The 13,915-nt window shown below is 38.7% G+C and overlaps 1 protein-coding gene across 1 annotated transcript in view; it reads right to left on the bottom strand.

Annotated features, from left to right (window-relative positions):
- The window catches only part of WDR44 (WD repeat domain 44), an 88,594-nt gene extending 75,539 nt beyond the window's left edge, over positions 1-13,055 (bottom strand). Inside the window, exon 1 of the mRNA XM_005700267.3 lies at positions 12,559-13,055. Within this exon, the coding sequence (XP_005700324.1) occupies positions 12,559-12,635 (77 nt within the window). The 5' untranslated portion in view covers positions 12,636-13,055. The remainder of the gene's footprint in view (positions 1-12,558) is intronic.
- Positions 13,056-13,915: the final 860 nt, after the last annotated feature.

The following is a 13,915-nucleotide window of genomic DNA, read 5'->3' as shown; positions in this document are numbered from 1 at the left end:
CCTCATAGCTTGATTTTGTTTTTATCCACCTTTTTTTGCCTTTGCCATCGGGAAAATATAAAAGTAGGATGAGCTTAAGCAGTACATCAATGAACTGAATCAAGCAGAGCAAAGAACAGCTCACCTATACAAAGATTTGGGATTCTAAGGTCCTTGAGGTGAAAAGGAGATAAGCATAGATAAGGCCCTAGCTAGCCATTAAAATAAGTAAGTAATTAAAGGGTTTTGATTTCCAAAGCCCAGCAAGCTGAAATATGAAGATCCGATAGCAAACTAAGACCAACACAAAAGTGCTCAGTCTAAACTAGTAATCAGAAAGGTTCTGGTGCTCACAAAACACTGACATGAGGATTTCTTCCCACTTAGGCCAGGCAAGAGAAAAACAAAAACAAAGCAAAAATAAAAATCAAAAACAAAACAAAACCTCAAGTTGAACAAGAACAGTTCAAATTTAGAGAATAATATACTGGGTTTTACTTTTTTAAAATCTTGCTCTAAGTGCATAGTTTTTAAAAATTTATTCACTGGAATGAAAATGTATACACTGATGCATATACATCATTAATAAATGTATTTATTAATTAGTTACATTCTTATGGCAAGTTTTACTAGATTATATGCTAAGCATAAAAGTCCCCATAGAAGGAGGTTTCCCTTGATACATGATAATACTGGCTTATTAATAAGATTAATAAAAAATGGAGAATATACTTATGATAGTTATCAATAGGGAATTAACCAAATCCTCAAGATGTGAATTAATACTTTTAATATTCTTTGAAGTGCCATTTTAAAGTACTATGAAAGTCAAGAAGCAGAATATGTCTAAAATACCTAATGACTATTTTATCACTGGTATTAACAGAAATAGATGGTGAGAAAGTTTGGCACAATGTTTCTATGTTTTCTGAAAGTGGGTTTTGTGGCAACATTTGTAAGTGATCTATAATGAAATCAAAGGAAACTTTATAATGAAATAAAATTCTAGTCATATATAAAGTAATTACAAACCTGACGTGGACCTTAAGCAACTAAATATTGTCTAAAATGACAAACAGATTTTTCAAAACTCATTTATGTAATTCATGTAGTTTTATGTCATATTTCTGAAAGAACAGCTTGATAATCTATTTATTGATAAAATAACAGAATAATCACTTCTCTATACTTGCTCAAGAATTCTAAACTAAAAACATTCTACCCTGCACATTTACAACCATTCAATAAATACTCACATTCAAACAGTAACTCCAGGGTAGGGCAGCTATATCAACGTTCCAAACTGTCAAACTGGGTTAGATAAAAGCCACATCTATTAATGATTTAAAATAATTTCTAGAAAATTGCAGCAGAAACAGATGGCTAAATTTACGACTGTCTGGAAAAGTCAATACTAATGCAATCATGCTAAATCACTTTGTAACTTACTTCTTAGAAAGTAAACAAGATTTTTGTCTACAGGCCACTTTACAGAAGCTTTATCAAGTTAATGTGCTAATAGTTTTTAAGTTATCTAAAACATTCACTGGTGTACTAATATTAAAAAGTAAATGCCAGTAACTTCTAAGGTCACCCCACATAAAAATTAAGAGCACTAAAGGAACTGTCACAACTCCCCTTTTTAAAAAATGTAACCAAATCAATTATATTATCAATGAACTGATTATTCAGACTTTGAGATTCTTTTCTCCTTCTGAGTTCACTACTTATCACCAAAGATTGGCAGAGGAACAAAAAAAAAAAATCAAACTAAATCACACACAAAACATTACTGTTATTTCTGATAAAAGATTTGATGAGAAAGAAAGTTGTAAACTAACGACTGAACTGAGAGTTTGGTGTAACTGGTAACATTTAATTATTCATATTCTCCCTCAATATTATGAATAATAGAAAATGACATATTTCAGTAATTAAGCATTTTAGTTTATAAATTCCACTTTTACAATTTATCTGAATTTCTACTTCTGCATTATTTAATGAAGGTGTATTTAAAACCTGATAAAATATTCTAGAAAAATCTCAAATTACCTAGATGCTTATCTATATAAAACAATCTGTAGGCCAAGTTTATTATTAAAAATATTATTCATCCTTATTCTACCTTAAATAGTAATTATTGAGAATATAATTTTTCTAATTAGCTACTGGAATGCATTTTTCCCATTAATTTCATAGCCAAAATGTTTGACCAGCTGGAAAATATTAAAAACCACCACATGCATTCATTGTGACTGTTAGAAAACACCTCTGAAGAGGAAAGGGGGCGGCGGGGAGAAACATTGCGTTTCCAGTTAGTGACTTGTAGCTAAAAATATGAACCAGAGTTATACTGCAAAAAAAAAAAAAAAAAAAAAGGGAAAAAAATGTGGTCTAAACAACTAACAACAACCTACAAAACAATTACAGAAAAGAAAAATCTTGGATCAAGACTTTTTGATGAAGCACAGAAGCCCAAATCAGCAGTGTCTCACATCTTGAGTTTTCCCTTAGAACATAGAAAGAACATAGGAAAACAAAGAACATACCCTTTGAAATGTAGTAGCAGTGTCTGGGATTCCAGCTTTTTCAGGAGCAAGGTCATTTTCTGACCTAGCTACCATAGCATAATCAATTTCTTTAAAGTATAAAAAGAAAAGCATTTAAAATACTGCTTTTTGTTGTTTTCAAGAGTGAATTATACATACCAAACTGGCAGGAGAGTCAGCCTCATCATTTTAATAATTCTTGTTTAAAACATATCATCGAAAAATGTTTATAGCTTAGAAAAGTGAAGTGGGAGGGACCTAATGTTTTACATCTTCATTTAAAATCATCATTTAAGTATCACAAACTAGTGAAATTCCACTTTTGCTAGCTGATCCCTGTTCACCCTGAGCTGTTTATTTGCAAAATTAGCATAACTGTCCTGTCTCACAAAAATTGTCCTATCTTACAGAACTGCAGGATAGCCAGAAGAGATAATGTAAATAAAATACTTTGAAAATTAATGTCCAACATTAATTGACAGTATGGCATTACCATTCTTGCATGTTTAACAACATGCAGGACTATAATACTTCTTTCTTATTGGGAATACATTCAATCCTGGGTGGGGGGGAGGTTGGTAACAAGAAATCGATATGATTGCAGGATAACTGGCAACACTTCCCAAGGCTTCACTGTTAACACAATATTTACTGAATACAGAACGTACCCAAGTTACAAAGGTCCTATAAATCTAAACCACCGTCTTTGCCTCAGTCCCCTCCATTTCTTCCCTTCACTCTTATAGGAACCAGTATGTACAGGAATGGGAAGTGGGAGTGAAGATTTGAGAGAAACCAGGAAGTTCAAAAGTACTGCTAGAAGAAATTGTGAAAGGAAGTGGAAAACCACAGAGCATCCCTATTGCCACCAAGGATAGGTGATGCTTTTGAACTGTGGTGTTGGAGAAGACTCTTGAGAGTCCCTTGGACTGCAAGGATCAAACCAGTCAATCCTAAAGGAAATCAGTCCTGAATATTCATTGGAAGGACTGATGCTGAAGCTCTAATACTTTGGCCACCGGATACGAAGAGCTGCCTCATTGGAAAAGACCCTGATGCTGGGAAAGAATGAGGGCAGGAAGAGAAGGAGACGACAAAGGATGAGATGGCTGGGTGCCATCACCGACTTGATGGACGTGAGTTTGAGCAAGTTCTGGGAGATGGTGAAGGACAGGGAAGCCTGGCGTTCTGCAGTCCATGGGGTCACGAACAGTCAGACATGAATGAGCGACTGAACAACAACACATCAACTGCAGACATCTCTCTACCCAGGAAAATATGGCAAAGGTTAAAAGTTAACAAACGGGAGCTTTGACCTGGGATAAAATAGGTATAGCAAAGTTCACGTAAAGGAAAAAAGACTGATCTCTGTACCTAGCTTTAATCTCTAAAGCCAATCCAATAAAGATAAAATTGCATAATACTGACAAACCCACTCACTTTCACTCACAAAGGTACTAGTTTTATCAAGCTACCTATTCCTTCTGCTCACCTATCTTCCACTAATCCAGTGCTCCACTCTACCTGTGACACTAACCAATCCCACTTACCAATGCATCTGCTATATCCAATTTAACCAATCTTTCCCTTATTCATCCCCAAAGACCCACCCATTCATTATATTTCATCCACCACTGTTTCTTCTCACTTGTTAAGGAAGAATAAATTATTACACCAGGGAATCTCTGTACTAATGACCTTGAGGTAAGCTAGGAAGGAGAAAGCTGGGGGTGAATGGGGTAGAACTGGGACTGAGAAGAAATGTTCAAACCACCTGTCATTTGGGTAGATAAGCATATTTTAAAAGAGTGATTAAAAAAAAACACACACACACACACAAATTGTTAATAGTACTGCTAATAACTAGAACCCTAACAACAGACTGGTTCCAAATAGGAAAAGGAGTACGTCAAGGCTGTATATTGTCACCCTGCTTATTTAACTTATATGCAAAGTACATCATGAGAAACGCTGGGCTGGAAGAAGCACAAGCTGGAATCAAGATTCCCGGGAGAAATATCAATAACCTCAGATATGCAGATGACACCACCCTTATGGCAGAAAGTGAAGAAGAACTAAAGAGCCTCTTGATGAAAGTGAAAGAGGAGAGTGAAAAAGTTGGCTTAAAACTCAACATTCAGAAAACTAAGATCATGGCATCTGGTCCCATCACTTCATGGCAGATAGATGGGGAAACAGTGGAAACAGTGTCAGACTTTATTTTTTGGGACTCCAAAATCCCTGCAGATGGTGACTGCAACCATGAAATTAAAAGACGCTTACTCCTTGGAAGAAAAGTTATGACCAACCTAGATAGCATATTCAAAAGCAGAGACATTACTTTGCCAACAAAGGTCCATCTAGCCAAGGCTATGGTTTTTCCTGTGGTCATGTATGGATGTGAGAGTTGGACTGTGAAGAAGGCTGAGCACCGAAGAATTGATGCTTTGAACTGTGGTGTTGGAGAAGACTCTTGAGAGTCCCATGGACTGCAAGGAGATCCAACCAGCAACTTCAAAGAATGCTGTTCTAAAGGAGCTCAGTCCTGGGTGTTCTTTGGAAGGACTGATGCTAAAGCTGAAAGTCCAATACTTTGGCCACCTCATGCGAAGAGTTGACTCACTGGAAAAGACCCTGATGCTGGGAGGGATTGGGGGCAGGAGGAGAAGGGGATGACAGAGGATGAGATGGCTGGATGGCATCACCGACTAGATGGACATGAGTTTGGGTGAACTCTGGGAGTTGGTGATGGACAAGGAGGCAGAGTCAGACACGACTGAGCGACTGAACTGAACTGAATAACTAGAAAAATAATTTCCTCTGTCTCCCAATTTAATAAGGATGTTCAGAAACAAATTTAAAAGAGGACTGTGTATATTAAGTTCATCCATGGCTAGTCTTTCCAGTTCAAGAGTGATGCCAGAAAGAACACTTTTATCTCTTCTCTTGAGCCTACTTAGTAACCAGGATGCCTGCTTCTGAGAAAATGGTTTGAATACAGCTCTACATTCTATTTATTGGTTCTCTAAAGAGTTTGACCTGTGGTTCATAAGAATGCTCACAGTTCAATGAGTTTGTACTGGAACAGTCTATTACAATTAGTAGTGGTCAAGTACATTTTATACAGGTATGGCTTCCTCTGTACAGGCTGCCTACTGGAAAACATTAAAGTTTTCTGTCAATACTTTCCAAAATTTGTATGGTTCATCCTAGGCCTTTAAAAAAAATTCCTATCCTCCCTTCCCCCTTTATTTAAAAAATTTTAGGGATTAGGGTCCTGTGGATAAAGTAAAACCGTTTCTGCTCTGTAGCCTATTTGTGCAATTAAAATAAAGTTCTCCTTGGGGCATCATCAGAATTTAGTAACTACAGTTTTGAATAGGATAAACTAATCTTAAAATGCTTTAAGATTAAATGATTTTAATTTTAAATGCTCTTAAACCATTCAAATGATTTAAAAATAAAAATTTAAGCCAGGAAATTTTAATTTAATCATTTCACAAACTCAGAAGCTTACTACATAATATTCTAATTCAGAAAGATAAATATTTCTTGAAAAGTACACAACATATCTTAAGAGAAATTCTACTCTGATTTTTAAAAACACATTACTTATGTTATTGTTATATATTGAAACACACACCAAAATTGGCTAAAGTATTAAAAGATTAACCACCTCAGTTAAACTGAAAGATTAATTAGGAATATTTAGAAAGATTAATCAGGCATATATTTATTATTACACCATATAATATTAACAAGCATGAGCACCAAAAAGAAACACTAACACAAACATTATATAAACTACTATATGAACTATCAGTTTATATATTCTAAATATTTCTTCAACATTCTTATTTTTAGCAAGACAAACATGTTTGTAACTTAACTATTTTAGTTATTTGAATTCTGAGGTTTTTACGAGATTTTAAAAAATAGAACATAATAAAGATCTGTACAACTATTCAATCTTTATGTTTCTTTTCCCATTTATCAAAGGCTGCAAAAGAAAGATAAACTTTCCTATTAAACAGCTGAACTGTTTTCCAAAATTAGAATGAAAAGTCCAAACATCCTATCTGCTATCTATAGAAATAATTTTTGGTAGAAGCCAGATTATTTATTTGTGAGTTGATGAATCAAGGTACTTTTAAGTCACTTCAGCTAGCTGGTGATGACATAAAGTCTAAAATCATATTTGTATATATTTGTTAAATGGTAACTCGATCTTGAAATTTATTCTAGCTGATATGACAAATGGATGGCCATTGAATGCCAGGGATGTAATGCATTCAATCTTCAAGAGAATGACTAACAATGGAACTGATAAAATTAGCATGAGAGAAATATTGCCTAAACATGTTCCTGTTAAATTCTGTATGTTTAAAATGTTTGGGGACAAAAAGGTTTTGTGAACTTAAAACCAATTGACCCTAATGGAATGCCAAGCTGAAACTGTCAGACAGCTGCAGCTGGTAATAAAATGCTAAGATCTGGAGGGCTTTAGCAGAACCTGATTATATGGTAATCCTAGTATCTGAGCAGGCAAAAGAGCTAGAAAAATAACTGATAGGCTGGTTGCTACAGTAACCAAGATAAATTTGTATAGGACTGGGGAAAAACATTGGGGTTGCCATCAGGTACGAGGCCCACATTATGTCTTGTGCAGTCTTTCCACAATTTTGAATCATGAGATGACAGACTAATACAAAGGCTGCTCAGTCTGAAATAAGAGAACAGATAAGATTCCACTCTGAAGAGTAAGAAAAGCACCCAATTAAAGGTTTAGCTTGTTAGCAGAATAATATCTGACAGCAAGGGTGGAACAAACCTTGTGAAAGTTTGTAGAAATTAGCTTAGCTGTGGGTAGAAAACAAAAATGTAGGTTAATTAGCAATTCAAGTTAAGTATCAGTAGGGCATCATAAAGTACCTACAATTTTTATTACTTTAAATTCTTATAGACTGTTAATCTCTCACAGAAAGAGTTGTTTAATTCACTGTATAGGTGTGTATCTAAAACAATACTAAATACTGTGATTCATCTGATCTCAGTTATCCATGTCCCAGTAAGCAGTCTGAGAACCTGTCTCTCGGCTTCGGGGGCTACCTTCACCACCTACTCCACCACCATCACCACCACCCTGGCCTCCACCTACGTATCCCAGGAAGTAATCACCAGAATTGCAGGCAGAGTTTGAGGAGGAAACAAACAGCCTCTTCAAGGTGCTTGCCTGGCAAATTCACCTGACTGTCAAAATCGAAACAATGAACTGAAAAGAACACAAGGACTGTCATGTACTGTGAAGGCTATACAGGTCTCAAACAACAACAATTAGAAGTTACTTTTTGTTCTGTAGGACCATCACTGAACCGTCAACATCCTACAACTATCTAGGTTTTTAACATTTTTAAAGATCAAATTTTATCTACCCTATTTTTTGAAGTAGGTTATCCCAAGAACAGAATAAAGTTTTCAGTTTTAAGAGTTTGTACAGATTCAAATTGAGTCCCCAAACTGCAGTACTGCTTCAGACTGTCCTACTTCCACGAGTTACCAAACTGACAGTTGGAGGCCACTAAATTTAGAGCATATTACTAATTAATATGCAAAAGGTCCCCTCCCACCTCTACATGGTGTGATTAAAAAAGCATATGTAAATATATTTCTATCAATCCACAAAGCCAATAGCAATCAGATATAATTCATCTATGCTTCCAGGCCAACCCATAATAGCCATTTTTAATAAGGTTGTTAAATAACAGCTTATTTTTAATAGGGCTGTTAACCCATATCACGCAAATAATTTTTAATTGAAATGCATCAATTTTCAATTCAGAGAGAAATGTTTCTGATGTCCTAGTGAAAAACTGAGTTTTCAACAAAGGCAGTTAGGCAACTTTTTATTTTTTAGACCAAACAACTCTTTGGGACAGTTTGATCTCAGTTCTTATGACTTAAAAATCCAAGATTTGGGTTATTACTCCAATCTAAAATAATAGACCATAACTGACAATAAACTAACAAAACAAATGACCATCCCTGTTCTTTTTTTTTTTTTTTTTTTTTACTTTATTTTACTTTACAATACTGTATTGGTTTTGCCATACATCAACATGAATCCGCCACGGGTGTACACATGTTCCCAATCCTGAACCCCCCTCCCTCCTCCCTCCCCACATCCCTGTTCTTATATTAGCTGTTCTGTTCTGTCACCGTTTTTTCATCCAGACTTGGAGAAAATTAGTGCGCAAAAGTGAGGATCCTAGAATATTCCATGTCCTCTGACAGCAAGACATGAAAGAAACAGAATCATATTAGATGTAGTTGACTATCTCAGGAGTCCCACTAACAGAGTATGTGCCAGAAACCTACAGCAGGAATAACTGCCAAACTTTCCTTCCTTCTACAGACAAGGCATCATGGTATAAATGAGGAATCAGGAGACTTGAGTTCTAGTTCTGAGTTTGCCACTAATCAGCAATGTGTCACTTCCCCTCTCTGAGCATAGTTTCTCTTTCAGTTAAATGGAAGAGCGGGGCCAAACGATCTTCTGTCCCTTCCTACTCTAAAAATTTTACCATTTCTTCCAATAAAAAAATAAAGAATGCTCAAAACATCACGTTTGTTTTTACAACATGTTCTCAGTGCAAGCCTTTAGTATGTGTATGCATAATCCACACAAAATAGCACAAACATTCATTTCACATATAATTTACCCAGTAAATATCGAATTTCAAATCTACAGGTCTTAAATCATGTACCAAATACCATCAAGTCTGTTAAACTCTCCTCAAATTAAAGATGAGGAAATGAAATGACTCATAGTCCAGGGCTTTTTTGTACTATATCAAACTTTCTCCTCCCTTTCCTGCTTTATCAAAAGATAGCATGATAGCAGAAGATAATTCTAGACAGTGAAACTGATCTGGATTCAAGTCCTAACTTTGCCATTAGTTTGCTGTGGCACCTTGGACAAGTCACTTTCCTTTCTCAGGGCTTTGGCTTTCACAGTTTACATGAAGGAGTTAAACCAGATGTCTCTTCCAGCTGTAACATGCCTATAACAGCCCTATCTGACAAAACAAAATACACATTCTTGAAAGAGAAAGTGGGAATTTCTAGTCAAGAGAACTGAAGTTTGGGCTACTAGTTTTAAATATATGCACCAGTTCAACTTAGCAAGTTGGCCCTAAAGCATTTGACTCAAGTATCTCTTGGAGGAAATTACCTTGAATACACACACCCACACACCACACACACACCCACACACCACACACACACACACCACACACACACCCACACCCCCCCCCACACACACACCCCACACACACACACCCAGTATGGGGCAGCTATAATGTACTAGAAAAAAATCCTGGAGTAGGAGTCCAAAGAACTGGTTTCAAATCCCAGCTGTCACTTACAAGCTGTGTCCCCTAGGCCAATTTATTAACCTCTTTGAGCCTAAGGTTTCTCATTAAAATGGAGAAAAGAATAAGGAAATCTGACCTAAAATATCAATCAAAATAAAGCATTGTAACTGTGATGTACATTGCAAAGCTGGACAAGTGGAGTTGATCTCCCACTGTGGAAAAGTAGCTGCATTCAAATCAAGTCATCCTATAAAAAACTGGACTGATTTTTAACTTTATTAACTTTGATTTCAAAGAGAAGAATAACAAAGCTGAAGACACCATTGGAAGGGGAAAAGAAGAAAGAAATCAGTTTTAGGAAATGGATTGTTTATCTGGATTCTGCTAATTAACAAAACATGAGATAACTCTCAACAGCCTACTCAGTTTACTACAATCTGGTGAAATGTTCTGTGTAGTCTAGAACATGCAATGCAAGGAACATTTCTTAAAGTGCCCAAACCGGGTCGGTTAACCTCTTAGAGTGCATACAGTGTAAATCTCCGAGTGTATCTCAAGGGAGAGAAGATACTTCTAATAACTGATATCTGATGATACCATATGTTTTCACAAATCAAGATTTCTCACTCATTTCTAGGTTGTTAGTTACCCAGCCAAGTTTCCTCACAGTACCTTATGCAAGTAACAAAAACTGTCACAAAGGACAGAGGGAATGTTAATAATGCCAACCTTGTGCAGTCCTCTCAGTACTGCTAGTTCTTTTCAGATTAAATTCTCCTGATTAAATTTACACAGGTAGAGTTTAATTTCCTTCGAAAGCCCCTCAATAATGCAGGATGGAGCCTTGAAATTCACAGACTGACAGTAGTTTTACCCATAGAGCTCAACATCCTCAATATTTGGGCAGGTTAGAGTTAAAATCAGAAGGCTGGGTCCTAAGAGATGTTTTTGCTTTTTACCTAGCAAATCAAAGGATCAAAGTGCTTGAGAAGTTTATTATCCCAGGAGGGAAGAAGTGACTAGCAATTCTATCAAAATGACTCATTCAGTTTAGATAAGTTAAATAACTCCAAGTTGTGCATACTTCCTCCCAAAGCAAGCACCCTGTGAAGTTAAATTTGCTAATTACAAGAAAGGAAGGAGAAGGAATGAACACTGGAGATCTTTCTGCCAGGTACTGGACTACTAGGCAGTTTACACAGGTCCTGATGTAGCTGTTCGTCAAAATTAAATGTTACATTCATTGAAAAGAAACAATACCCATACAGCTCTAAATTTATTAAATCATGATTACTTTAAGGGGAATACCAGGAAGACAAAATTTAATTTCACAGGACTCCTATATACTTGGAAATCCAAGTGAATTTTCTATCCTCTACCATCTAGCTGTGAATTTGCTAAGTTAAAGGAGATTCAATGCCATCTCAAGATTGGCCATTGCCAACCTTCAAATCCTATACTAGTGATTTGAAGGTTGGTGGAAACACACTCATTAACGACCTACCAACATACATTTTCTCTGCTTTTGTGGCTGTAACTTTTGGGGTACATATTATATATAATACTTATTCAGTTTTAGAACGACTTCTAGAATGTACAGATAATATTAATTTGCAATAAGGTATTTCTTCCACGGGTAAGCTTGCAAATTGAAGGCAGCTGACTTTTGGAACCATATTAGTGACTTTTACAGTAACAGGACAAATTTTACCCATTTTCAAGTTCCTATAAGCACGAAAATGTATTTCACTGCCTCTAGTGCCACACAAGACCAGTAGACGAGTTCGGTGAACTCGCTTTAAACATTATTCCAACTCGGAAGAGTCGGGAGTGGGTCAGTAGAAGTCCCAGGCAAGCGAAGCATTCCAACTACTGTAGTTCCTACTCAGAATCTCCCTATTAATCACCACTAAAACATTTTGCAGAATTAGATAAAGAGCACAAAGCTGTGGCTCTCCTTCCAACCACAGATTACTCAGCACTTGTTTGTATCGCTGTAGTCGGTTGTACACATTTCTGTACGGCAACTCTTTTAAGACCGCAGTCTCGCTAATTGTAAAGGACCTCGTCTTCGATTTCCTCTGCCTCATGACAAGGTGCTATTTTAATAAAACACCGTGGATCTAGAGTACATCAGCTAGAGGACTTTCCTAAGTAAACACCCAGTCTTCCCCCTCCCCTCGCTCCGCTCCTTTTCTTTTTGTGCAACCAAAAGAGGACAGCAAATAGGGAGAAGTAGAGACACCTCTGAATCGGATAGGTAAGTTAGCGGCAAAAGAAGAAAAAAAAACCCGTCACTGCAATTCCTGTTACCGCTCCTTTAATCTATGGCCCCCAAGGCCAAAACGGATGTTTCAAGGTAAGCTCTGAAACCCTCAAATACACATCCCTGGTTCTCGAGCTCGTAAACTGTCCCACCTCGCAGAAAGCTGGACAAGAGAAAGCGGCTCCGAGAGAAGCCCGGGGGCCGTTTACCAGGGCCAAGAGCGGGGTTTGCCCGAGGTGGGCGATTGCCCTCCCCGGAACTCACTCTGAAGTAGCCGAGGGAGACGGAGGGGCTGCGGCGACGGGACCTGGAAGGGGTGTAGGGGGGAAGGCACAGGGGAAGCCAGGAGACGGGGACGCCTGGCTTCTGGGCCAGGGCTCCGGTCACTTACCCGGTAGGGTCGCCGCCCTCAAGGTGCACATCTTCAGGGGCATCAAAGAATTCCTCCGTGTCGCTTTCCGACGCCATTTATAGGACACACCCGCGGGTGAGGGGGCCGGCGCCGCCTGGAGGGAGGGTGACTCTCGTCTCCTCCTCGTCGTCCTCCACACCGGCGAACCGTGGGGAGGTGGGTCCCGGGGAGGATGAGGAGGGAGCAGACGATCTGAAGAGAGGAGCTGGACAGGGGGCCGCCGGCAAGTGCCGGACTGAGGCAATAACCGGCAGAGCGGCCGTCTGAGGAGGCGGCGGTGGACTGTTGCTGCCGCCGCTCCCGGCGATAGGTGTGCGAAGAGAGCGAAAGAGGCGGTGGCTCTCCTCAGTGGGGGAGGGCGGGCGCGCGGACGACAGCAGCTCCAATATCTCCCGCAGCAGCAATTACAGCTGCTGGGAGAGCCAGTTGCCCGCAAAACACGGACGCGCACCTACCCTCGCGAGATTTCGGGAGGGGCCGGTGGGGCGTGGGTGGGGCGAAGAGGAGGCGGGGGCGGTTCCTGAGAGGCAGAGCTCAGATTTTTTGTACTCTAGAAGCCTATCAAAACGGCGCAAGCGCCGTTGAGGGCGTTCGGTGAGGGCCGGAAGTAGTGGGGAAGTGTGGGGATGAGTGTTCTGAGGGGAGGAGTCTAGAGCCTACGCCTGAGCGACGCGGTCCCCCGACTTTGTGGGAGCGCGCCTGATGTAGGTGGGGTCCGGCAGAGTGTCCCATTCTCTAACTCTGCAATTCTAAACAGAGGCATTTTTAGAGGGGTGATTTGGAGTTTGCTGTTTTTCTTATGAGGAAATGGTGTCGGGATAAGTTGGCATTGTGGTTTAAATTTTCGTCGATTTAATTTATCCAAGCCCAGATTCCCAAACCCTAGGGAGTAGGCGGGTCCACCTCCTCTAGCGTTATGGGGCATAACCTGTGCTATTTAGTACAAGATCTCTAATTGAGATCTCTAGATAGGATCCTGCTGGCCAGAGGGTGGGGTCCAGGAGAGATAGTGGGGAGTGTGCCAGTTCGATGGAGTAATGATGGATTTGTTGCTGGAGCTGAGCCACTGTAGGGCCTCCGGTTACTTTCTCTTTACAGATAACTATTGTTGCCCACACTTAACGGGAGAGAAATTCTTACATACTGGTCAATATGTGCATCAGTCAAATGGTAAATATATTGAGCAGATTCCGTTGCAAGGATAAGAGCTTGTAACTTAATTCTGATCCTCAACTGCTGTGTCCAGTGATGAAAATAGAAAGGTGCTTATAAAAGACTAAGATGTTCTTTGTTAACGCATCATTGACCATCAAAGTGATAATGCTGACTTTATATA

The sequence above is a fragment of the Capra hircus genome (genome assembly GCF_001704415.2).
Source record: "Capra hircus breed San Clemente chromosome X unlocalized genomic scaffold, ASM170441v1, whole genome shotgun sequence".
Lineage (NCBI taxonomy): Eukaryota > Metazoa > Chordata > Mammalia > Artiodactyla > Bovidae > Capra > Capra hircus.
Note: the sequence above shows the minus strand (reverse complement) of the source record. Positions and strands in the feature narration are given on the sequence as shown.